Here is a 22,919-nt window from a genome sequence, read left to right as displayed (position 1 = left end):
TAATGCACGGTTAGGGTTAGGGCTTAAGGCAGGGATGGGTAACTGTCGGCCCGCGGGCCGCCCGCACTCAACGTGGCCCTTAGATAAATTTTTGAAAATTATAAATCTGTATCCTCTGCGGCACTGAACCAGTTGTAATGACACAGTTAGCCACTAGATGGCGGCTCTAATGCAGACGCCGCCTCGCACACGCTTCCACCGGGTCTTCTCTACCAGTGAAGAAGGGGGCGTTCAGCCGTGTCTCAGAGTGGAAGAGAGAGAAAACTTGATCGAGAAAATCGTGTCTTTCAGGTGAAAGAAGGTTATCTGTTCACAGAATGTAAAGGCAAACCTATGTGCTTAGTCTGTTTGGAGACACTGTCTGCCGTGAAAGATTTCAATTTAAGTTGCCGCTACAACACTTTGCACAAAGTTAAATATGAGAAGTATACTGAAGCTGCAAGGGCTGCTATTGTAGCGGACCTTAAATCAAAAGGACGCAAACAACGGCGGCTTTTTACCAGAGCCCACTGCTGATAATGGCGAGGTCGAGTGGGTATACAGGGACAATATTGAGCTGTTTTTTGGTGTGAAAATGCACAAATTAATAATAAAAAAAAAAAAGTAAGTGGTTATTTTTTGTTTGCTTCAATAAACACACACACACACATATATATATAATTATAAATATATATACTATAAATATATTCTAATTGTACACACACAAACATATTTAAAATGGCAGTTTTATCATATCTGGTTAAGTGCGCGGTCCTATGTGGCCCTCCGGTAGTGTCGATGAAAAATTGTGGCCCCCTCCATCATTTAGGTTGCCCATCCCTGGCTTAAGGTGAGGGTTGCTGGCGGTGGCAAGAAAATAACAACAAGTTTTAAAAAGTGAAAACCTTGAGCAGACCCCCGCTAGCTTCTGGGGCCCCATCTGATTTAGGTCACAATGATTGTTTTGTCCGAACCTCCAGACCTCCACCGATTAACGGCATCACATCTGGTGAAGAGCCAATGGTGGCTTGGTAGGACTTGACTAGAATTACTGAGACTCACGTCTGGTATGCAAACCACTGACTACACAGTAAAGCATGGTGGTGGCAGCATCATACAGAATGAACGTCCGACAACAGAGTTTCAACTTTAAAGACTTTATTTAATGTGAACAGTGTTGGATAATCAACAGTTGACTGCAAACGGGGCTAAAGACATCAACATATGGACTAAACTAAAAGTTGACCTAGCTTTACATTCATTGAACCTCCCAGCTGAGCAAAACAAGAGAAATGAATGAAACAGAACAAATGATGAAGGCTGCCCAACATCTCTAGACTGCAAAGGATTTGAGTTCCGTACTATTTAGCATAAAAGACAAGAAAAGACCAGCAAAGGAGTCGATGTGAGATCTGCACTGCACACACAGTGCATTGTGAGTGCAGTTCAGACGGTGACAACACTGGTGACAAAGTCATCATTCTAACAATTTTTTTTACTCTAAAATTTTATTTTAAGTGGTTATCATGCAGATGCAACGTCCTATTTTGCATGTAATTACATCATAAATCTAACTTATTTTCTTCGCTCTAAGATTCCCGTAGACGCGATGTCTGGCTCGTGCCCTTTACAGGGTTGGTTTGAGCCAGAGGCAGAGGGGAAGTCGCTGTGGTCACGGCCCTGTGCACACATCAGTTACAACATGTTATGCAACCGAAACCACACGCACCATTATGTGACATGTTTCTTTCTTTACTAAATATCAAGAGAAGAGTTTTAAGACGATATTTCCCGTATCTTTCACAAAGCCGTGTCCTTAAACACTTAAACACTGCTTGAAAATTGAGTTCAATGTATAAAAGTTCTAATAATGTGTAAAATGTGCTGCACTTTTTTTTTATAACCTTTAAACATTGTCACAGACCGTCTCACAAAGGTTTCCTCCCAAAAGTTAATTTTCATGCTCACTACCTCTTTTCACACTCGCCTCCAGCTGCCCCCCTTGACTTCTTCCTCTTCCTCTCAGCGAACCCAGAAAATCCTCCTCGTGTTATTTATTTTTTTATCAGTTCAAGAATTATTCTTTTTTTTATCTTGATCAGGAAAGAAGAAAGAAAAAGAGGAGAAAGAAAAAAGTCAGGTAAGGCAACTCGAATATTTTCGTTTGGGTACGTCAGTTTTCTGTTTCACAGCGGAAATCGTTCGCTTGAGTCACGGACAGAACGCGAACAAGGAAGAGGGAAGTATTTGAGCTAATGAGGGATTCTGGATTTCCAAAGCAAGGGTTGGTTAATGTCTTTGTGACCAGAGACTGAGAGAGTCACGTCAGTATTCATTTCTAGAGTGAAGTGCGTCTCAGGGTGCACATCAGAGGCCACAGGGGGCCATAGCGGCTTAAAATGAAAAGCTTTTACGTTTTGCACATTTGAGCCCTGAGGCACAAAGAAGTGGTTTTCCGGTTTTGGCGAGGGCGGCACCCTTAGACGCTGACCTCAACATTTTAATTCGATGGGGCAAAGGAAATCTGTTCAGCTGTGCATAAACATCCGTCCTGGGCAATCCGATCGCAAGTGACCAGCTTTAGTGCATGTGTTCTCCTGCCAGCTGTCCTGATGTTCGCCAAGTTAACATCCTCCTGACATGTTACTAATGCTGGGAGAGCTGCGTTGTACGAAAGAAACAAGAAAGAAAAACTTCCTCTTTTATCAAATTCTCTCTTCCTTTAGGAGTCTCTTTCACTTCACTCAGCATCTGTGTCCACCGCTGCTTCAAAACAAATCCCACTTTTATTGTTTGTTCTATTTGTTCCTACAGTATGAGGCATCCGAATGGCTGCTGCTTTGCCTTCCTCCTCTTCCTCCTCCTCTTCCTCTGCCTGAGCTGGGGTGGGGAATCAAACACGGATGACGAGAGGCCGTCCTGCAGTCGCTGCGACCAGCATTTTTCTTGTAACTGTTCCTACGGCGGGTTCACCCATGTCCCCGTGGTGACGGACCGTGCCCTGACGCTCATCCTCGCCTTCAACAACATCACCACGGTGACCGACGATGACCTGACGGGTCACACCCGACTCAGGACTCTGGATCTCCACAGTGGGATTATGCCTAGTCTTTTCGGACCAATCCCTTTGTTTAGTTTTTGAATGCAGGATGTGTTTAAATGTAGATGTTACTGTCCCCCAGGTAACGGACTAGCTGTGATCCATCCCTCAGCGTTCGACTCTCTGTGGAGCTTGGAGCAGCTGGATCTCTCAGACAATCAGCTGACTTCTCTCAACCACAAATGGTTCAGCAAGCTGGAGGCTCTGCAGCAGCTCAACCTGCTCAACAACCCGTACAGGTGAGAAGGTCGAAGGTGTAAAGATGGCGAGGAAACCTTTAAGGAGCTGTCCGGGGGTGGTTTTAGAAGAGCCTCCCCTCTAACGTTTTTTTTTTTTTTTTTCTTCTCCAGCCACTTGGGTTCTTCTGCTCCAGTGTTTCAGGGGCTCGTCAGACTGAGGAGGCTGGCGTTTGGTGGTCCGGCCCTGGAGGACCTAAGAAGAGGAGATCTGTCTGGAGTCACCCAGCTGGATGAGTTCACTGTGCATGCCAACAACCTGTCCAGGTGTGAAACCCCAACTACTTTGACAATTTGGTGGTACTCATCAACTAATCTAAACAGAACCAAACCAAAATAAACTAAACTAATTACATTTGCTACAATGTATGAGAAATAAAAACATTTTCACATTTGACGGCTGAACGGCTGAATTTCATGATGTTTGATGTTTTTAAACCATGGGTGTCAAATATAAGGGCAGCGGGCAAAAACCCACCCATTTGAAGGTCCAGTCTGGCCTGCGGGATGACTTTGCAAAATGCGAAAATTCCCTAAGAGACCTTTTACTGCAAATTTTCAATAAAATTGCTGCCTATTCCTAATTTGTCCACCAAGGGTCGTGCTGTTTTAGTAAAAGTTGTGGACATAACACAACACTGAGACCCAGAACTAAACAACAGTGTCAATGCATAAAACTAAACTCAAAAAATGTTGCAAAAATATGTACTTTCCTTGCAATAAAGCAAAGGGAACATTTTTGAGTTTTCATTATTAATACATTATCATGCTTTTATTATGGTCCTGCCGGCTTGAGATCAAATTTGACACCCCTGTTTTAAATCCTAAAAAGCAGATTCAGGAAAGGTTATTGTGAAATCAAATCCTGTTTGAATCCTTAAACAACTCACTTTCATTCAATAGAATAACTTAAATTCACCATTCAGTTGGCTGCTTCCACACTAACTGGTTATTTCTGTGAGAATTCTTTGTGGTACATATTTAAATCTATAGCGGTTCCACAGTTTATACTCATTTAACACAAAAAAATAAATCAAACGGACTTCAATTTTGACAATTTTGAAAAGTGAAATGAGACTGAACTATATTTGAAAACAAATCATGCCCGTAATCACAATATTTAGATCATATGATGACTTTATCCATTTTTAATCCAGGCTGTGCAACAAAAGCTCTTCCATTATTCACCACTTCTGTTTTCTTTAAACTTAGATGTACGATCTTTTATTTTTTGGCATTCAGCCTGAGAAAAAATAAAAAATATACGGCCCGCCACCGTGACCTTGCCTCAGCGTAGAAGAAGAGCAACTGCAGAATAAGCAGGAACCTGTGGCTCAATGGTGCCCTCTTCCATGAGTACTGGCGAAGTACTGGCTGCTTCATCTTGTGCTTTTGAAGTGTGGTTTAACTGTGGACAGTTAGGGCACATGATAAAAGTTTGTCCATACATTATATTGGTGACAGATGGTGACTGCTGTCGGAGAATCAAGATGTTTAGATGGAGCTATTTATTCAAGATATTAACAGGATGAAGGATGAAGGATTAGGACTAGGACTAGCCATGCCCCATAATGAAATCCAACTGTCAGAACTGACTCAGGCTTAAGCCAGGATTGGGTTAATCCACACCTGGAGCAGCGGGACAGTGAAATGAATGCACTACTAAAGTCATAATGTGTCTTGCTTCATTAGATCTTCCCTGTAAAGTTCCTCTTTCACGTCCTGTTTTGTTTGACTGTCTCTACAGATACGAGTCTGGTGCGCTAGCCGACATTTGGCCGCTGGGTCAGGTAACTTTGAACCTCCAAGGTCCGATTTTGACAAACGTGGCCATGGCCTCGGCTATGCTCGGGGATGTGTCGTACCCTGAGACGCCCATCATTCTGGAAAACCTCCATCTGAGTAACAATGAGACTGTTCAGTGCTTCAGAGAGGCAGCCAGCAAAAGGATCAGGTCCAGCAACAATATCCCATCATTTGTCCTGTTTTTTTTTTTTTTTTTCTGATTCTCAGAAAAATTATAATAATAATTCACTCTCCTGCGGGGACACTCTTCAGGTCAATCTTCTTTCGGAACTTTTCTCTGTCTGATGAGGCCATGGTCAACTTCCTGGTGGTCATGGATGGAGTGCCGCTCACCTCCATTTCCTGCGACGGCGCCACACTGACTGGCGAGGGCAGGTGGGAAACCAGAACCAGCATCCATTCAGCTCAATAACAGCAGAGAAGAGTTGTGTTGTAGAAAATCATCCAAAACCAGACATGTATGCATTTAGACTAGGCTACAAGAGCTATGAACCAATAAACCATTTCATTGCTAAGAAGGAGGCTGTGGAGGTGAAGAGAAACGCACTGTAGATCAAACTGAAACTGTCCTATCCCCATCTCATCCCATCCCACACCGGTGTTCCATTGGGTATTGAGTTGGTCTGAGTACAACTCAGGTGTCAGATCAGAAGAAACTGTCCTACCAATATTAACCAACCAGCTAGATATATAAATATAGAAAGAGCTTTTAGTAAAGCACTGAATTGTAAGAAGAAAAAAGTCTAATAGTAAGAGAATTAAACGTTGGATGACTGTTGGATACTGTCCCTGATTATTCTTTTTCGGTTGCTGCTAGGTGGGAGGGAGCCAGCTGGACCGACCACAAAAGCATTGATGAGTTCTTCATCCGCAACGCAGTGGTGCTGGATATCTTCAAGTTTGTCTCATTTCTGGACCTGAAGTTTCTGCTGCATTATCCCAGGAGGGTGTCAGTCATAAACTCCAAGGTATGTGTGTGGGTGACCTCAAGAAAAAAGAAAAACATGAAAAACCTGGAACCAGCAGCTCTTCTCACTACAATACACTTTTTCAACCAGGTCTTTGTGATGCCCTGTGCCACGTCCCAAATGCTGGTGAACGTGCAGTACCTGGACCTGTCCGACAACCTGCTGACTGACCTGACATTGGTGGAGTCGCTGTGCGACACAAAGCAAACTCTGAAGGAACTCAGAGTTTTAAACATCAGTGGAAACGCTTTGAAGGTGTCTTGTCTACATGAGAATTATATCAGAGTCTAGGAATGTGAAGATTTGAAGAAGTCTTCTGTTCAGTCTTTGTCCACAGTGAGCCGTCTGGTGGCAAAGCTCTCCAAACTAACCCACCTGGACATCAGCAGCACCAGCTACAACTCCATGCCCTCAAGCTGCACCTGGCCCTCTACCCTGAGATATCTGAACATCTCCAGGGCTAAGCTTACCACCACCACTTCATGTCTCCCCATAACCCTGGAGGTATGGAGATTAGACCGCAAAGTTCTAATCCCAACAAGCTTCACACGCCATCACATCAAAATCCTTTAAAACTTCTGCTTTATTATTTATAGATTTTGGATCTGAGTAACAACAACCTCAAAGATTTCACTCTGAGTCTCCCGATGCTGAGAGAGCTCCACCTCTCTGGGAACAAGCTGCTGATTTTGCCAGATGGCAGCTTCTTTCCCAATCTGCAAACGCTGACAATACAGGTAAGAAACAATCATATCTTGTCTTTCTGCTTCCAATGCTGTGTTCCCCAGCATGATACCCCATGTTTTTTCTCACAGTCAAACACCCTGAACATGTTCAGCCTCGCGGACCTCCAGTCATACAGACGACTCGAGAACCTCCAGGCGGGTCAGAATAAGTTTGTGTGTTCCTGTGAATTTGTCGCCTTCTTCCAGTCGAGGCTTAAAGGAGATGAAGGTGTGCACTTAACAGATGGAGAGGACAGCTACGTCTGTGATTCCCCGCTCTACCTGCAGGGGAAACCCCTGGGTCAAGTCCACCTTTCTGTCGTGGTGTGCCAGCGGGTCTTGTTTGTGTCCGTGAGCTGCGGGTTGTCGCTGCTCGTAGGACTTCTGGTGTGCGTCTTGCTGTGGCGCCTCCACGCCTTTTGGTACCTAAAGATGACTTGGGCGTGGCTCAAGGCCAAGCGTAGCTCCCGGCGCCGGCAACAAAACAGAGATATGGCAGGTTCAGAAGCTTTGCTGTCCTTCGATGCTTTTGTCTCCTACAGTGAAAGAGATGCAAGCTGGGTGGAAAATTTCCTGGTACCTGAGCTGGAGGAGCCAAGGTAAGTATTCTCAATACAATGATAATTTAAACAGAACTAAAGGCTATTTTTGCGCGGTCGCTTTTCATTTATGAAACCAAGTGATGCGTTGGGTGTACTTACCTTCTTATATTTGCATATGTGATAGGGATAAGTAGTTGCGCCCTTCAGAATTGTCTTCAAAACATTAGCAAAAGTCCTGAAAGTAGACGAACCCAATCATTCATTCATCTTCTATACCCACTTATTCCTGTTAAGGGTCGCGGGTGAACCCAATCAAATAAATGAAACACAAATATTATGCTTGTGCATATTTATTGGAGATTAATCATTTATACCTGTGAGTTGTAAAAGTCAGAGTCTCCTTATTTCCAGTACCTGCTGTGACCTCCTTGTCACTAAATGTTACTGGTAACTGCTGATCAGTGGTCTACAGCAGCTTGGAGGAATTTTAGCCCATTCCTCAGAACAGAACCACTTCAGTTCTGAGATGTTGATGGGTTTCCTCACATCAACTGCTTGCTTCAGGTCCTTCCACAACATTTCTATTGGATTAAGGTCAGGACTTTGACTTGGCCGTTCCTAAACATTCATCTTGTTCTTCTTTAACCGTTCTTTTGTAGAACCACTTGTGTTCTTGGGCTTGTTGTCTTGCTGCATGACCCAGTTTATCTTTACATTCAGCTCATGGACAGATGTCTTGACATTTTCTTTTAGAGTTCACTGGTAGAATTCTGGACTCATTGGTCCATCAATGATGACAAGACATCTTGGTCCAGATGCGGCAGAATAGGCCCAAACAAGGACATTAGCACCCCCATGTTATTTTTATTTTTTCTCCAAACTCCAAACAAATACACAAGTATAATATTTCTGCATTTGTTTGATTGGGTTCTTCTTTGTTTACACTCTTGAAATCCACTAATGTTTTGAATATTTTTTTGCAGAAACATAGAAACTTCTGACACAGCACTGTATATGGTTAGAAAAGTGGAAAAAAAAATCCTGGCTGATAAAGAGACAGTGGAAGAAAGATTGTTTAAATAATACAGAGTTTTTCATCATAACCATCAAGATTGTATTGCTATTTAGTTATGGTTCTTGACTTGTTCATCAAGATACTCAAAAGAGAGAGAAAGGGTTAAATTTCCTTTCTTGTCTGTTCTCGGACAGTGAAGGTGACAGTAGCGATCCCAGAAGCCAACGACCTTTGAACCTATGCCTCCACAAGAGAGACTTCCTTCCTGGTCACTGGATTGTGGACAACATCATGAGTGCAATGGAGCGCAGCCGGCGTACTGTCTTCGTCCTCTCCGAAAACTTTGTCCAGTCTGACTGGTGCCGCTACGAGCTAGACTTCTCCCACTTCTGGCTTTTCGAAGGGCAAACCGGCGGAGACGCGGCCATCTTGATCCTGCTGGAGCCGCTGGCCAAGGACGATGTGCCGAAACGTTTCTACAAACTACGCAAACTCATGAGCTCCACCACCTACCTGGAGTGGCCTCAGGAGGAGGAGAGGAGGGGGGAATTCTGGAGGAGTCTCCGCAATGCTTTGAGAGGAGACGAACTCGACTGAAAGACAAGGAGAAAGGCTGGAAAAGGGTAAAAGGACAATTAAAAGCCAAAAATCAAAAAGAGGAGTACAATGAAGAAGGGAAAAGAGTAAAGAAGAGAAAATGCAGCAGCACATAATTAAAAATAGTTAGGTGAGTCAAAAGGGTTAAGCACAGCCAAGAATACCCTCACCCCCATTTTATACTAGGGGTTGTACCAACTAGTCGACTTCACTGCTGTGTCATGACGCTTTAAGCAGGAAGTTGACTAGTTGTCAATCATGTGACAATAACAACATGGACGCCTCCTAGAAGACAGGTGAGGAGCCAAGTGGGTCATTGCAGCAAACTAGCAGCGGTTCATCAAGTGTGTGGAAATACTTCACTAAAGACGAAGCCCATACTACCGTGACATGTCAGGCCTGAAATACAACTAAAGTACTACTGCAATGCATCTGAAAAGACATGGGCTAACGCTAGCAGAGGAACGGTCCAAATTCTCTGGACAGCAGTCAGTTAACAACTTCTCCAAACGTCCTGTGGTAACAGAGAGAAGGAGGCTGTACATCAACTATTTGTTGGTGAATGGAAAAGGCTTTGGAGAAATACCACGTTTTTATTTTTTTATTTTTTTTATCCCGGCTACATTATTATATCTTACAACATGCTGAAAAGTACTATTAAATGCTATTGACTTGACGGTGCTGATTTATATAGACTATATATATATCTGCAGTGCACAGGATTGATAAGCTCTACCTGCTTATCAATGTTTGAACATGTTCTTTTGTGTTCTGTTAGTTGATATTGTTGCTGTGGTTGTGGTCCTTGATGTCAGTGAATGCACCATGCGAGAGACTTGAGTTATGGTAGAGCTGAGAGCCGCGTATTAGATGTGTCAGACTGACGGTGTTTATGGTGTTGATGGGGTCCATGGCTGACAGTAGCCTGTGTTCAAGCTTCAATAAATTTACAAAAAAAAAGCCTCCGCAGCTTCTTTTGTGTGAGACGTTCCAATATGTATTCAGGTCAAGGGTGTAGATTTCATTGTTGCCAAGCATTACTTTCTACTGGGTTTTTATGTGTGACATTATCAACATCAACTTGACATTCACCACATATTAGTCGACTTCAAAATCGGCAATTGTTCAACACCTTTTTTTAATACGCTGTGCAAAAACTAACTTGACGGATGAGCTGCTGAAATTAATTAGTCAATCCTTTTATTTGGGCCCATTATTTGGACTGAGTTTATCACAAGGAAGTATTGTCGCCTATGACAAAGTTTTTTTAAATGACATTCTGTGGGACTGTTTTATGTCTTGAACTTAGTTTGTCTGTGATCCCTGCAGCACAAAGTTTAGCACCCACAGCTGTGCAAACTTTTGTTCTTTGACCACCAAAATCAGTTCATCCTTCAGTTCCAGTGAAGACGCTTGTGAAAGACATTCCCATACCTGCTTGACAGTTTCTTCGATGAGTATGATAATGGAAACCGTTCTTAGATGTGATTTTATGAGGTGTTCAATCTACCTGCACCACTACCTGCACAAGATAAATCCCACATGTGGTAACTACAGCACACATGGATGTGTTGTTGAGATGGTTAGGGTTAGGGTTGTTTCAGATTGAGATGTGGGAACAGTGACCTTCATTACATGGAGCCTGAATTAAGACGAAAACATCAATGACAGGAAACTGAGGAGAACAAAACAAGTTTTAATGAAGTACAAAGATAATACAACAGGAGCCAAAGTAAGATCAAGTAAATAGTTAATAAGAATGCTTAAACCACTCAGCTATGATTATTTAACATTTCATCAACAAGTTAACAGTAGATGATTTTAATTAAAGGTCACTTAACAACATCCAGTTCACCCAAAATACAAAGTTGGATTTTGTGAGTTTGGACCAAACTGGAGGCACACTTTCAAACAAAATGTAATATGTTCAATCCTAAAGTCACTTTGAGTGAAATAGAAAATAAAAATAAAAATAAAAGAATATACCAATGTGTGCAGCCACATGTGTTTTACCATTAACATGATGAGTCTCTGATCTGGGAAGTCTGAGGTCAGAGGTTTACATACCTTCAGGCTTAAGTAAATAAAACTGATTTTTTATGTTAACAAACAATAGATTTGATAAGGCTGTTAGGACACCTCCTTTATGCATGACATATACTGTATATCATGTAGAATTTATACAATTTCAGTGGGTCAGAAGTTTACATACACTCAACAGACTGTGCCTTCAAACAGAAGTATCCAAAAAACAAAGATGAAATAAGAGAAACTGGTTCATCCTTTTAAAGTAATTTCCAAATCCCTGAATGTACCACATTAATCTGAGCAAATGATACTACACACCACGGGACCACACAGTCATCATACCATTCAGGAAAGACATGTGTGCTGTTTCCTACAGATGAACATACTTTGGTATGACGAGTACAGATCAAGAATGCGCCACTGAAGACTGCAATAAAAAAACAACAAGAAAACAACAGACAACAGTTTGCTGCATGGGACCAGAGACCGTACTTTCTCGAGGATTATCTGACAGTCCTATGACACAAAACGACCATTGTTATGTCTGGAGGGGGAAACAAAAATGGAGGAGGACACCTGTCCAACTGTGAAGCACGGGGGTTGCAACATCATGTTGCTTATGGAAGTTTGACTCAAGTTCAACAATTTCAAGTCAAAGCTACCAAATTCTGACTCAGTGCATTTAAACCTTTAAACTATTGGGAATTAATCAAATAAATAAAAGCTGATTTACATCTTTCTCTCTACTCTGACATTTCATGTTAGGTCAACCTGAACCCTGAGTGATGTAAAATAGGGAATGCTTATTAAGATTAAAAGTGAATGAATTGCACAAAGCCGAGTTTACTCCTCCATTGGCACCTCAGTGTCTTCCATCTCTGTGTTCAGTATTTCTTGTAGAGCCCTGTTTTTCTTTGCTGCCGTCTTAACTTTGTTTAGCAGCTCCTCATTTCCACTGTCCTTCAGATTGCCCACAAACTTCTCAAATATAGTAAGTACAGATATGGCATACTCAATCACACTCTCTTTGTTTTTTGGAAACCCATAAGTATATCCTCCTGTGTGCAAACCAAAAACTCTGCAAAGAGCATCAAACACTGGGGAGCCAGAAGCTCCGTGATACATGAAAGTGTTGTAGGTCCCTACTTTGTCTGCTTTATTTCCACCCATCATTATGCTTTCAATGTTTTGATCTTTGATAACTTGACTGATTGAGTGGACAATGAACATATGATCTGTGTATGGATGTAAATGATCATCGATCACCTGCTTTCTCTTCTCTTTCTCAATGATACATGTAGGATCCATTTGTTTCAGTCCTCCTGCTGGGTGACCAATAAGACAGGCTTCACCATTGCTAGGCAGTGGACCAAATATGTGCAGGAGGCCTGGTGGCACCTTTTTGTTTGCTATTGTTTGTTGGTTGGGTTTCAGGGCCTCAGGGTTTAGCTCCACTACGGCATAATCAAGCTCAAAGTCAATGTCAACGAGTCTCGTCTTTGCAGTAAAGCAGTAGTAATTGATGTGTGGCTCAGGATCATCATAGTTAAACAGAGCAAACACCTCAACACCATCCTGCAGCTTTTTCTCCTCAGCGTAACCTTTGAATAAATGTGCATTAGTCAGGATGAACCCATCAAAAAGCACAAAGCCAGTTCCAGTACAAACATCCTGAACAACTACTTTACAAACTGACTCACCAAGTTTGAGCAGCTTCCTGACTCTGTGAACTTCACTAAAAGCCTGTTGGATCTTTCCAAAGTTCTCCTTCCTCAGGTCTAGTTCTTCCTGATAAGAATCTCCAGGGAATCTACTCTCCATCAACTCTTTAAGGTCTGGAAACTGCTCACGCAGTCGATTATAAATCTCCTCAGTGTTGTCAACCTTTTCCATGACTCTTTTTACACTGATTCCACTCTGCTTTGCGACTTCTGAGACTGACCTAGTTTCACTTTGTCTCTTTGAACTATTTGATGTTGTTTCCTGCTGCTCACGTTCACTCTGTTGATTTGCGCCTTTTTTGTGTGTGTTGTCCTTTGGGAGACATATCTTAACCTGTTTCTGATCTAGGGAGTCAACCGGTTGTCTGCGTGTTGTTTGGATGTTCGGGTTGTCATTGTGAGACAGAGTGAATTCACCGAGATCGTCAATGAAGCGACCGTCTCTTTTCAGAGCCTCCTCCACAGTCATCCCCTTCTTTCCATAAACACAGAGATACTTGAATTTTTTGACAAAGTAGCTTCTGAAAAGCGTCTTTGTTTTAGTGTTTTCTCCTCCCACTGTATCAATGTAGAAGACAGAATATTCATCTCTTGGATATACTGTCTTGTCACGGTCGTGGGTTTGTTCAACCTTTTCTGATTTACATGATATGATCAGAGACTCACCATGTGTGATACAAGAACAAGGGAAGTGTGTTGGAAGAACAGATTCCTTATCCTCTTTACCCAGCTGAATGATAATGTTCTCATCTACACTCTTAATCATCTTCATAGATATTTCATCAGATTTTATTGCCTCCAGTACTGTGCAAGGCTGATTACAATGAATGGTGTATTCCTTACGGGCAGATGAATTGAATTTCACTTTGAAGAGATGTGGTGAATGTCCAGCCTGCATGAAAACAGTGAGAAAATAAAAGTTAAAAGCCACTGTTGTACAAAAACATGCCACTTAGTTTGTGCATGACATGTATCACAGTCTACTCACCAAGGAACCTCTGTCGTTCTCCTCCTTCACTTTCACTGGAGTTGGAGCAGAAGTCTGCAAAATGAAAACAGGTTTGAAACTTATGATGTAACATTAATATTAGTAAAGGTATGATGTTCCCAACTATTGCCCTTGTGGAAACCAAGAAGTTAGGGTCATAAAAACCTTTGCAGAGTTTTACACGCAGAGCATCTTGAAACTTTAAGACCAAACAATGTAAGCTTTGCACAGATGATATACAAATAGATATATTTATAACATACTGATCATCCTCCTAAAATTTATTTTGTTTATATGTATGATACAAATGATTTCTGTTGAAAAATGACTCAAAACATCTTGAAAGTAAAAACTACAAAGAGAACCAAATCAAATAAATGTAACAGTAATATTATACTTGTGCATTCATTTAAATTATTCCTTTGTTCCTATCTGTGAGGTGTAAAGTAAATGAACCCTAGTTTTCAGTATCTGCTGTGACCTCCTTGTGTAGCAGTAACATCAACTAAATGTTTAGAGTAACTGCTGCGGTCTACAGCAGCTTGGAGGAATTTTAGCCCATTCCTCAGAACAGAACCACTTCAGTTCTGAGATGTTGGTGGGTTCTTTCAGATGAACTGCTTGCTTCAGGTCCTTCCACAAAAGTTATATTGGATTAACATTCATCTTCTTCTTCTTTAACCGTTCTTTGTAGAACTACTTGTGTTCTTGGGCTCATTGTCTTGCTGGGTGAGTTTTTATTTTCAGTTTCTCTTCAGATTCTTTTAGACTTCACTGGCATAATTCAGAATTATTTGGTCCATGAAGACATTCATTTAGCCTACAGAAAAAATTTGACAGTGATATAAGAGGTCACCTGAGAGGTTGTAGCGTCCTCCGGCTGTGTGCTTGTGTCATTCCTTTCAGAACTGTCCTGATAAAAAAAATTCAGCCTTGATAAGTTACAGGTGTCAAGATGATGAATGTAGAGCACTCTTAGCCAAACTGTTACTTACATCTGTCTTCTTGAAAAAGGTCCTGATGTCTGGATCAGTCTTTCGCCTTTTGGAAAACTTGGGAGGCATTTTCACCAAACAATCTGAGGTTTCTTCAGATCCTGACTGAGTGATTTCAGAGTTCAGACACTGATGCCCTGCAACAGAAATGAAACAATAAAGATCCAGAATGAAAAACAATGATTGGACCCCTTTCTCTTTTTTTACACCCACTGTCAGAATACATTCATCTTTCAAAACGAATGTTTAGGAACAGCCAAGTCAAAGTCCTGACCTTAATCCAACAGAAATGTTGTGGAAGGACCTGAAGCAAGCAGTTGATGTGAGGAAACCCACCAACATCTCAGAACTGAAGTGGTTCTGTTCTGAGGAATGGGCTAAAATTCCTCCAAGCTGCTGTAGACCACTGATCAGCAGTTACCAGAAACGTTTAGTTACAAGGAGGTCACAGCAGATACTGGAAACCAGGAGGCTCTCACTTTAACACAATTTTCTTGAGTAAACAATACAGAAGTATATATTTTCAGTTTCATTTGTTTGATTGTTTCCCTTTGTCTACTTTTTTTTTTTTTTTTTTTTTACTTGTGTGTAATTTTCAAACATCCAAAATTCTAACGTTCACAAGAAGTTTTTTGAGGCACTGAATATAAGTTATGTTTGTTCATCACAAATATATTGGTCTCTCTGAAAGGTTTAAACCAACAAACTATTTAAAATATCCAACAAAGACAGTGTATTTTATTGTCTTATTGCCGGGCATGAATCCGATTCTTGACTTTTATGTACATGTGTGAATGTAATAAAACAAGAATGACATCATGTCTCTCCTGTGGCCTCTTGCTGAGGACCGACATTTTAGGTCTGAATCCAAGTCCATCCCTCTCCTCTCCCTCCTCTCCCTCCTCCCCTCCGTGACACCAGTGAATCTATAAAGGAAGTGGTTTGAATGGCGGGGCGAACCAGGAAAAGAGTTTCACTGCCAATGTTTTCCGTTCAGACAGCGGCTGGTGAGCAGGGCATTCTCCAACAAATATTTTAGCGTTTAGTCTTTGGATAGCTGTCAAACTACAAAGATGTTGAATTTTATCTTATTTTTCACAGCCACCCCAGAAGACATTAAATCTTTCTGTTGAAAAATGTCTCGTCCTGAAGCTGTTGCTGCTGCTCTGCTCACATTATGGCTCCTGTGTGAACACGTTTTCCTGTTTGTGTTCAGTACGAGCGGCCACAAAAAGTTGCCTCAGCAATAAAACACTACAGTGCAAACGTGACCAACAGTCTCTCTCTGTTAAATGATCAGTCCCCCACAGTGTTTACCTTGACACTGTTTCTGATTTCATAGATTTTCATAGATAACCCCTCTGTGCTTTAAAATAGTTAAAAAAACACTAAAAGGCTTGGTAGGTAAAGAATGACATTACTTTACCTTTTACTTGTGAAGGTGGTTGTGAAGCCTCGACACGGTGGAGTCGAATCAAAGAAAACAGGCGGGAGTTCCTCTTCTCAGCCTCGAGCAAACTATTTTAATCTGTGATGGATCAGTAAATATTGAGCCAGTAGCTCCAGGAGAAGTGTAAACAGTCACACAGTGAGTTTCTCTTTCAGTGACTGCTTCTAAACTGTTAAAAATTTCTTGATAAAACTCTGACAATGCTCGATTACAACGCTCGCCCCGCACTAAGACTGACTGATTTGCTGCCTTCCTCAATTTTAAATATGAAGCATGGGCAGTGACTGACCAGTGACTCACAACGGCACATATAATTAAAAAAAGGATGGACACGTGATCTAGGGAGGGTTTCTTTGTTGTGTATCAGACTTGTCAGGAAAGGGACGGATTAAGCTGAGTCCTGGTGTCAAAACAGAATGAATGATGATTATCATTGAAAGAGACTCATGGCAGACGAGAGTGTAGCTCAGGAGGCTTTTCATGAAACCTTTTCTGTTCCTTCAGGGTATCGAGTTTTAGGAAAAGACGAAGAAGGTTTGAGGACGACTGAGTGTGAAAAATACTACAAAAGCGTTGATTTAGCTAACAAATGCAATAAAGTTAGGTTAAGGGTTAGGATTTATGTCAGGACTTAGGGTTTGGGTTAAGTGTTTAGTGTTACATCCCTAAGAGTTTCTAGGGCAAGGGTGCCCACACTTTTACAATGACCAAGTCCAGTGATCTACCTATATATATATATATATATATATATAAAGCTCTATCCATCTTTGTTTATATTTTTATCAAGAAAAATTGGTGCACTGCACCTTTAGAAAATGTTGGGCCTGGGTACTAAGGCACTCAATATTTGGGTTCGGCTATCACAAATAATTAATAATTATCAAAAATAATTATTTATTATTAAATAATTGGATCTGAATTACTAGATCACCTCGGGGCACCACCCTTCTAGGAAGGGAAAAGATAGCCAATTAATCAAATCAGTCTCATAAAATATACTAAATTGACAATTTGGATTTCTGATTCATAATTAACTTAATAACTATAACCAAAATTACCACATTAACATCTAGTTAATGTGAAGGAATTTGGAGTTCTTGACAGTGTAGAGGTTGGCAGTATTCACTCTTGTGCAACACTGAACAGACAACAGGTATGTTTAAAAGATATTTATTACAAGAATAAAAGTAAAAAAATCTAACTACAGTGTACTTTATACAGTGGTGTGGGTGTGTCAAGATGGCCTTGAGGCCTTGAGGCCTTGAACCCAAAGGAAACAAGATGGCTGCTGAGTGGGGAGACTCAGACCATGTTCTGGCTGAGTATATGTGTAGAATGTGATAAGAGTTTTATGAGGTGCCAGGTTAGAGGAAGGATGGTTAGTTTAGCATGCAAGAGACCCTGAGGCTATGTGTTGCATAATCTAAACTAACATCAAATGACTATACTATAACCTTACGATCTCAACAAATCAATAAAACAAATATCACATCGAATCAAAGTTTCTAGTTCTATGCTTAGCTTAGCTTAGCGAGACTAGGCCCAGGTCATATTACCAGTTTTGGTGAAAAAGTCAATTTTTGGTGTGTTGCTCCTTAAGCTGGCGGTTCCTGATGGAAGGGCTGAGCTGGAAAAAGTTGGAAGTCTTTGTGAGTGTTCCTGATGGCAGACGTTGGAGGGAAACTGGGTCCTTTGAAGTGGCTTGTTAGCAGCTCGGTGCTAATTAGCTGTGGTTCTTGTTGGTTGGGGGTTTAGCCTGCAAACCATTTTGTTTTTGCAGATTCCTCAAGCAGTGATGTCGCTTCGCTGCTGTATGGAGAACAGGCCTGGAGTATTTGCTCTTTGTTAGCAGACTACCTGGCAGCCAGCTGCAGCCGAGCAGCTGGGGGTCTCCACATGGAGGTGTGGAGAGGAGAAGAGGTGGGAGAGTAAGAGAGTAAGAGAGAGAACACAGGCCAAACATTTTATATGACCTGATGACCTCAGAGGTCACATGGTACTGTCAGCCAGTGAACTGCTGGGACAGTTTTCACACCTGGAGGATCGTGGGACTTGAGGTCTCCAGTGCTTCCCTTTGTTTCCAAGACAAACATGTGGTTTACTTGATTATGCATGATGAGCTTCCATAGCTCACCATCAGGTTCAGGTCCCAACAAAAAATAGCGCTGTCTCTTTAAGAAAGACGGTAGTAGGATTGGACCACGTGGTTGTGCCAAATAAATGAAAGTAATATATAATAATATAACAAAACTAGGCCTGGCTAACAAGCTTTGCCATCTTGAAAACAACAAACAAAAGGCCTAACTAGCTTTTCTACTAAAATATGTTACCACAACTACACTGGTGGCACCAAAAAATAAATACACTGCCCAACTTCACTGTTCGGCACATGGTAGTGAGTGTTCTTGGTGGAGGCAAGAAAAGAAACCGCTTTTAACAAGTGGAAACCTTGAGGAGAACCCCGCCTGATCGAGGTCAGCAGAGCAGAGAGACAAAATCGTTGGTTTGTTCCAGACCGAAAATGAGAATCTCTGAGCTGCTCTGCACCACAGACCTGACATAAGCGACTCCAACACTGGTAGGGAGAGAGACACTCATGTCAATGTGTAGAACTAATAAAAAAGGACATTTATAATGAGGTCACATTCACAGCACATGTTTTGCTGGTAGTGTGGTAGATCAGCCACTTGGGGGTGCTATTGGATTGTTATCTGTGCACTTTGAGCACAGCCAAGAATACTCTCATCCCCATTTCATACTCTGTGAACCTGGAAGAACTAGCTTCATGGACAGGCAGCTTAAATTAATTTAATATTATTTGGGTTGATTTTATCACGAGGAAATACTGTTGTCTACTTTATCGTAGGCCAAGTATCCCTAATGGGTCATCCGTAACTGCAAAAGGTTTTTTTTCTGTGGGACGGTTTTATGTGTCTAAATCTGGTGATCACTGCAGAACCAACTGTAGAATTACCTCCACCTTGTCAAGTTGCAATGTACACCATTGTCTACACACCTGTCCCAAGTGGGTGATGCTTAAAAGTTAATGATGGAACCAGTGGTGGAAGACGCATTCACATGGATCTACTCATTAATTAAAACTACTGATGGTGTATCACATTATAAAATACTCTGTTACAAAAACTTGAACTAATGATTATTTTCATTATGAAGGAGGCTTCTGATCGTTTTCTCCATTAACTCATCAATTATTCTGATCTGGAAACAGTGAGAAATGTCATCGCAGTTAATCCAGTGACACCTTCACAATGATTGTTTTGTCCGAACCTCCAGACCTCCACCGGTCTTAACGGCATTACATCTGGTGAAGAGCCAATGGTGGCTTGGTAGGACTTGACTAGAATTACTGAGACTCACTTCTGGTATGCAAACCCCGACTACACAGTGAAGCATGGTGGTGGAAGCATCATACAGGATGAACATCCGATAACAGAGTTTCAACTTTAAAGACTTTGTTTAATGTGAACAGTGTGGGACAATCAACAGTTGACTGCAATCAGAGCTAAAAAGATCAACATAAGGAGTAAACTAAAAGTTAACCCAGGTTTACATTCATTGAATCTACCAGCTGATCAAAACAAGAGAAGTGAATGAAACAGTACAAATGATGAAGGCTGCTGAACATCTCTAGACTGCAAAAGTTTTAAGTACCATACTATTTAGCATAAAAGACAAGAAAAGACCCAGCAAAGGACTCGATGTGAGCTCGTGGCAGTAGGCCATAGAACCACAGCATCTGCAGAATCCATCAGTCAGCAACTTACATTACAGCCAGACCACACATGGTCCTTTCATTAAAAATCTGCACTATCGAGCACATTTATACATACGTCACATAAGATCTCACAAATGCACTCCCAACAGTTGGCATCACAACAGTTGTCACAATAGTCAGCGTCACAACAGCACAAGTCGCAGGAACCTACAAAATCAAGTAAAGAAATAAAAAATAGATCAAAATCTGTACTCTGCTGAGACAGAAACTTTCAGGAAACTATACTTGCATAAAAGTATAAATAAAAAGTGCAGACGTAACTCTCTGCTGCATAATATACTACCTGTCTGTACTGCATATACTGATCTACATATTATTACTAGTATCACACTTACTTAACACAATAGTCGAAGCTTGTTTCCTACTATTTGATCAATTTTGCACATTTTGCTATTTGCACTTCTGGTTAGATGCCGCATTTCATTGTGCATGTCCCCGTAGTATATGCAAAGACAATAAAGTTGAATGACGCTATTCAGAAATTGGTAAAGAGGAATCTAGCCGAGATATTGTTGTGTTGAGACCTGTGCATGATTACTTACATGTAGAGTTTCTATCCCTCCGCTTGTCCTCTTGTCTTGTCTGGTTGTCCTCTTGTCTTGTCTGGTTGTACCCTTGATTGTCTGCCATTCCTATCAAGGCGAAAGCAATGACAATGACAACGACGATGCCAGAGAAGATGCTGATGTCAAGGCCAATCTGACGTACACCTGCAAAAAAAATAATAATAATGAAAGTAGGAGGTGGTTGAGGGTTTTTTTTTTTCTCCCATGTCGATTGCCTCCACTGAAGTCTGGTTACTCTCAGCTAGTATCACATTGAAAGTATAACCGTTCCCAGGAATCAAAATATGTTTATGCAACCATGTGATGTGTGTTGTTCTTTACATTTCAGTCATGGGTGGATTCATTAGATCTTTAAAACATTAAAACACACACACATACAGAGGTGTAAGTTCAGTTTCTGTCAGGTCATCCCCTCATATACCTACCTGAATCCTCTACCTGCTTCAGAGTGCCGTCTTTATCCACTGGTGCTGTTGGAATATTGAAAGAAATGTATAAAACGTAAATTACAGGACTCTATATACAGTAATATAAAAAGTAGACATCTTTAGGTTTATTATTATTTTACATCAATTTTGAAAATATGATCTCAAACTTTTCAATAGGCCAATAATACACTGTGGGCAAATTTACTACCCTTTCATACTGTTAGGACGTTAGTGGCTGAAAACAACCACTAACTTTGACTGCTGTAAAAATAACAGATAAATATTTTATTCAACTTTATTTGCTTAAATCTGTTAATCAGCTTCAGCTAAGATCAAAACTACTAAATGTTAAAAAATAAATCAAAATTTTAACCCTTTTAATGCCAATTTAGAAAATAAAGTCACTGATATGGGGAAAATTACACACAAAATGACCTATTTTCAACACAAAAAAATGATCGGAAACAGATGTTTTACCTGTTATTACAGTCCTGGATATGTCAAAGATTAGTAACATCATTGACTTAGAAGCATATTTAGTTTTTGTGCAGCATCAGATTTTCATTAAAACTTCCTTTCATACCGTTAGTGGCTGTTTTTCCCCCATTGAGTCCCATTATAACCACATTATTTGAATGCACAGACATGACACTAAATAACAATGCATTTTACAATCTTGGTGATTCCCCCCATTCAGAAGGACTCAAATTTAGCAATTTTACTGTTGACCACCAAATTGTGCCATTTACCCATTACATCGGCCTGTTGTATAAAAAGCTTAGTTTCTGTATTTGATATATGGAGTTTATGATGTTACTGATCTTTGACATATTCAAGACTGTAATAACAGGTAAAACATCTGTTTCCGATCATTTTTTATGTTGAAAATAGGTCATTTTGTGTTTTTCCCCACCCAAAATCAGTGACTTTATTTTTTAAATTGGCATTTAAAGGGTTAAAATCCTGATTGATTTTTTTTTTTTAATTTTGTTCCCATTACTTTGGTCTATGCTGAGTAACAGAAACATTAATTTTCCATCCCTTTATTTATAAGGTTGGCTCGCAGTGGCAAGAGGTTAATAGGCGGTTTAGGCTTCTGCGTCAATTTGACAGCGTAGCTATTGCAACACACTAACACAGTGGTTCCCAACCTTTTCACAGCACGTACCCCTTCAGACATTTGACCTCCAGCCATGTACCCCCTACTCTCACGCACTTGTAGCAGCTAGAAAAAAGAAATGTCTGAGAGCCTGACTGGTGGTAGCAGTTGAGGTCTCTCTGGAAGGGCAATCTATCCGTTTTAGCCATTTATCCATTTTTGGTGGTTAGCCGGGCGACATAGTTTACCACAGACTGATGACTTGACAGCTCGAATGACAGAAAGTTATCAAAATTGTTGACAACACAATTTAAAGACCCAATCAAGAACAAGATTTGCTTGTTTCTGTCAACAATCAATCACAGACATTTCAGGGAATCGGTGTCTTTCTTATTTAGGTGACCTAGCGCTAGCTACATTAGCAGCAAACTGATACATAGTGTCAAAGCCAGTTGTCCTGCAGTCTAGCTATTAATATACTTGACTCACATGAAAAACAGTCTTTTGATTTTTCATTTAGGTGGAGAATCAGAAAATGAGAAAATAGGGCTGCTTGATTATGGCAAGAATCATAATCACGATTATTAAAGACGATTATTCATTGATTTGAGAACAAGCATTTACTGAACTTTTTACTCTGGTATTTCTTTTAACATGATAAGTTTGAACTGAAAAACAAGAAAAATACAAATAAATAAGATAAAAATATATTAATAACGTTATGTACAAATAATTTGTACAAATAAAAAATAAACACTATGGCCAGCATGGTGAATTTTTTTTTCAACAATTTATTTTTAATACAAGATTCACAAGCAACAGTACCTCGACCAATGAGGTGAGTCGGATTTCCGCTGTCAGCTCATTGGTCACAGAGCAG

The 22,919-nt window shown here is 40.7% G+C and overlaps 2 protein-coding genes across 3 annotated transcripts; one reads left to right on the top strand and one right to left on the bottom strand.

Annotated features, from left to right (window-relative positions):
- The first annotated feature begins 1,517 nt into the window (after positions 1 to 1,517).
- LOC311485752 (toll-like receptor 2 type-2) lies at positions 1,518 to 9,898 on the top strand. Of its 2 annotated transcripts, XM_084541356.1 has the most exons (12): positions 1,518 to 2,119; positions 2,794 to 3,071; positions 3,162 to 3,318; positions 3,430 to 3,582; positions 5,063 to 5,269; positions 5,374 to 5,496; positions 5,939 to 6,089; positions 6,180 to 6,344; positions 6,414 to 6,593; positions 6,686 to 6,826; positions 6,905 to 7,413; positions 8,566 to 9,898. In XM_084541356.1, exons 2-12 carry the CDS (start codon positions 2,795 to 2,797, stop codon positions 8,966 to 8,968), a joined length of 2,466 nt encoding a protein of 821 aa, XP_084397482.1. In that variant the 5' UTR covers positions 1,518 to 2,119; position 2,794; the 3' UTR covers positions 8,969 to 9,898. The 2 variants fall into 2 exon arrangements, with proteins under 2 accessions (XP_084397482.1, XP_084397481.1); XM_084541355.1 differs by having other exon boundaries at positions 6,686 to 7,413.
- A 170-nt stretch (positions 9,899 to 10,068) lies between these two features.
- On the bottom strand, positions 10,069 to 13,610 carry LOC311485766 (serine protease FAM111A-like). The gene has a single exon (XM_084541375.1). The coding sequence runs from the start codon at positions 13,487 to 13,489 to the stop codon at positions 11,840 to 11,842; it is 1,650 nt and encodes a 549-aa protein (XP_084397501.1). The 5' UTR covers positions 13,490 to 13,610; the 3' UTR covers positions 10,069 to 11,839.
- Positions 13,611 to 22,919: the final 9,309 nt, after the last annotated feature.

The sequence above is a fragment of the Chelon labrosus genome (genome assembly GCF_963514085.1).
Source record: "Chelon labrosus genome assembly, chromosome: 1".
In the NCBI taxonomy this organism is placed as follows: domain Eukaryota; kingdom Metazoa; phylum Chordata; class Actinopteri; order Mugiliformes; family Mugilidae; genus Chelon; species Chelon labrosus.
Note: the sequence above shows the minus strand (reverse complement) of the source record. Positions and strands in the feature narration are given on the sequence as shown.

Bases quoted from the DNA above. Each gene is read 5' to 3' on its own strand.
- LOC311485766 (XM_084541375.1), bottom strand. From the start codon at position 13,489: ATGAAGATGATTAAGAGTGTAGATGAGAACATTATCATTCAGCTGGGT.
- LOC311485752 (XM_084541355.1), top strand. From the start codon at position 2,795: ATGAGGCATCCGAATGGCTGCTGCTTTGCCTTCCTCCTCTTCCTCCTC. The intron at 6,090-6,179 runs GTATGTGTGTGG...TTTTTCAACCAG, and splicing joins TGTCAGTCATAAACTCCAAG to GTCTTTGTGATGCCCTGTGC. The intron at 6,594-6,685 runs GTATGGAGATTA...TATTATTTATAG, and splicing joins GTCTCCCCATAACCCTGGAG to ATTTTGGATCTGAGTAACAA.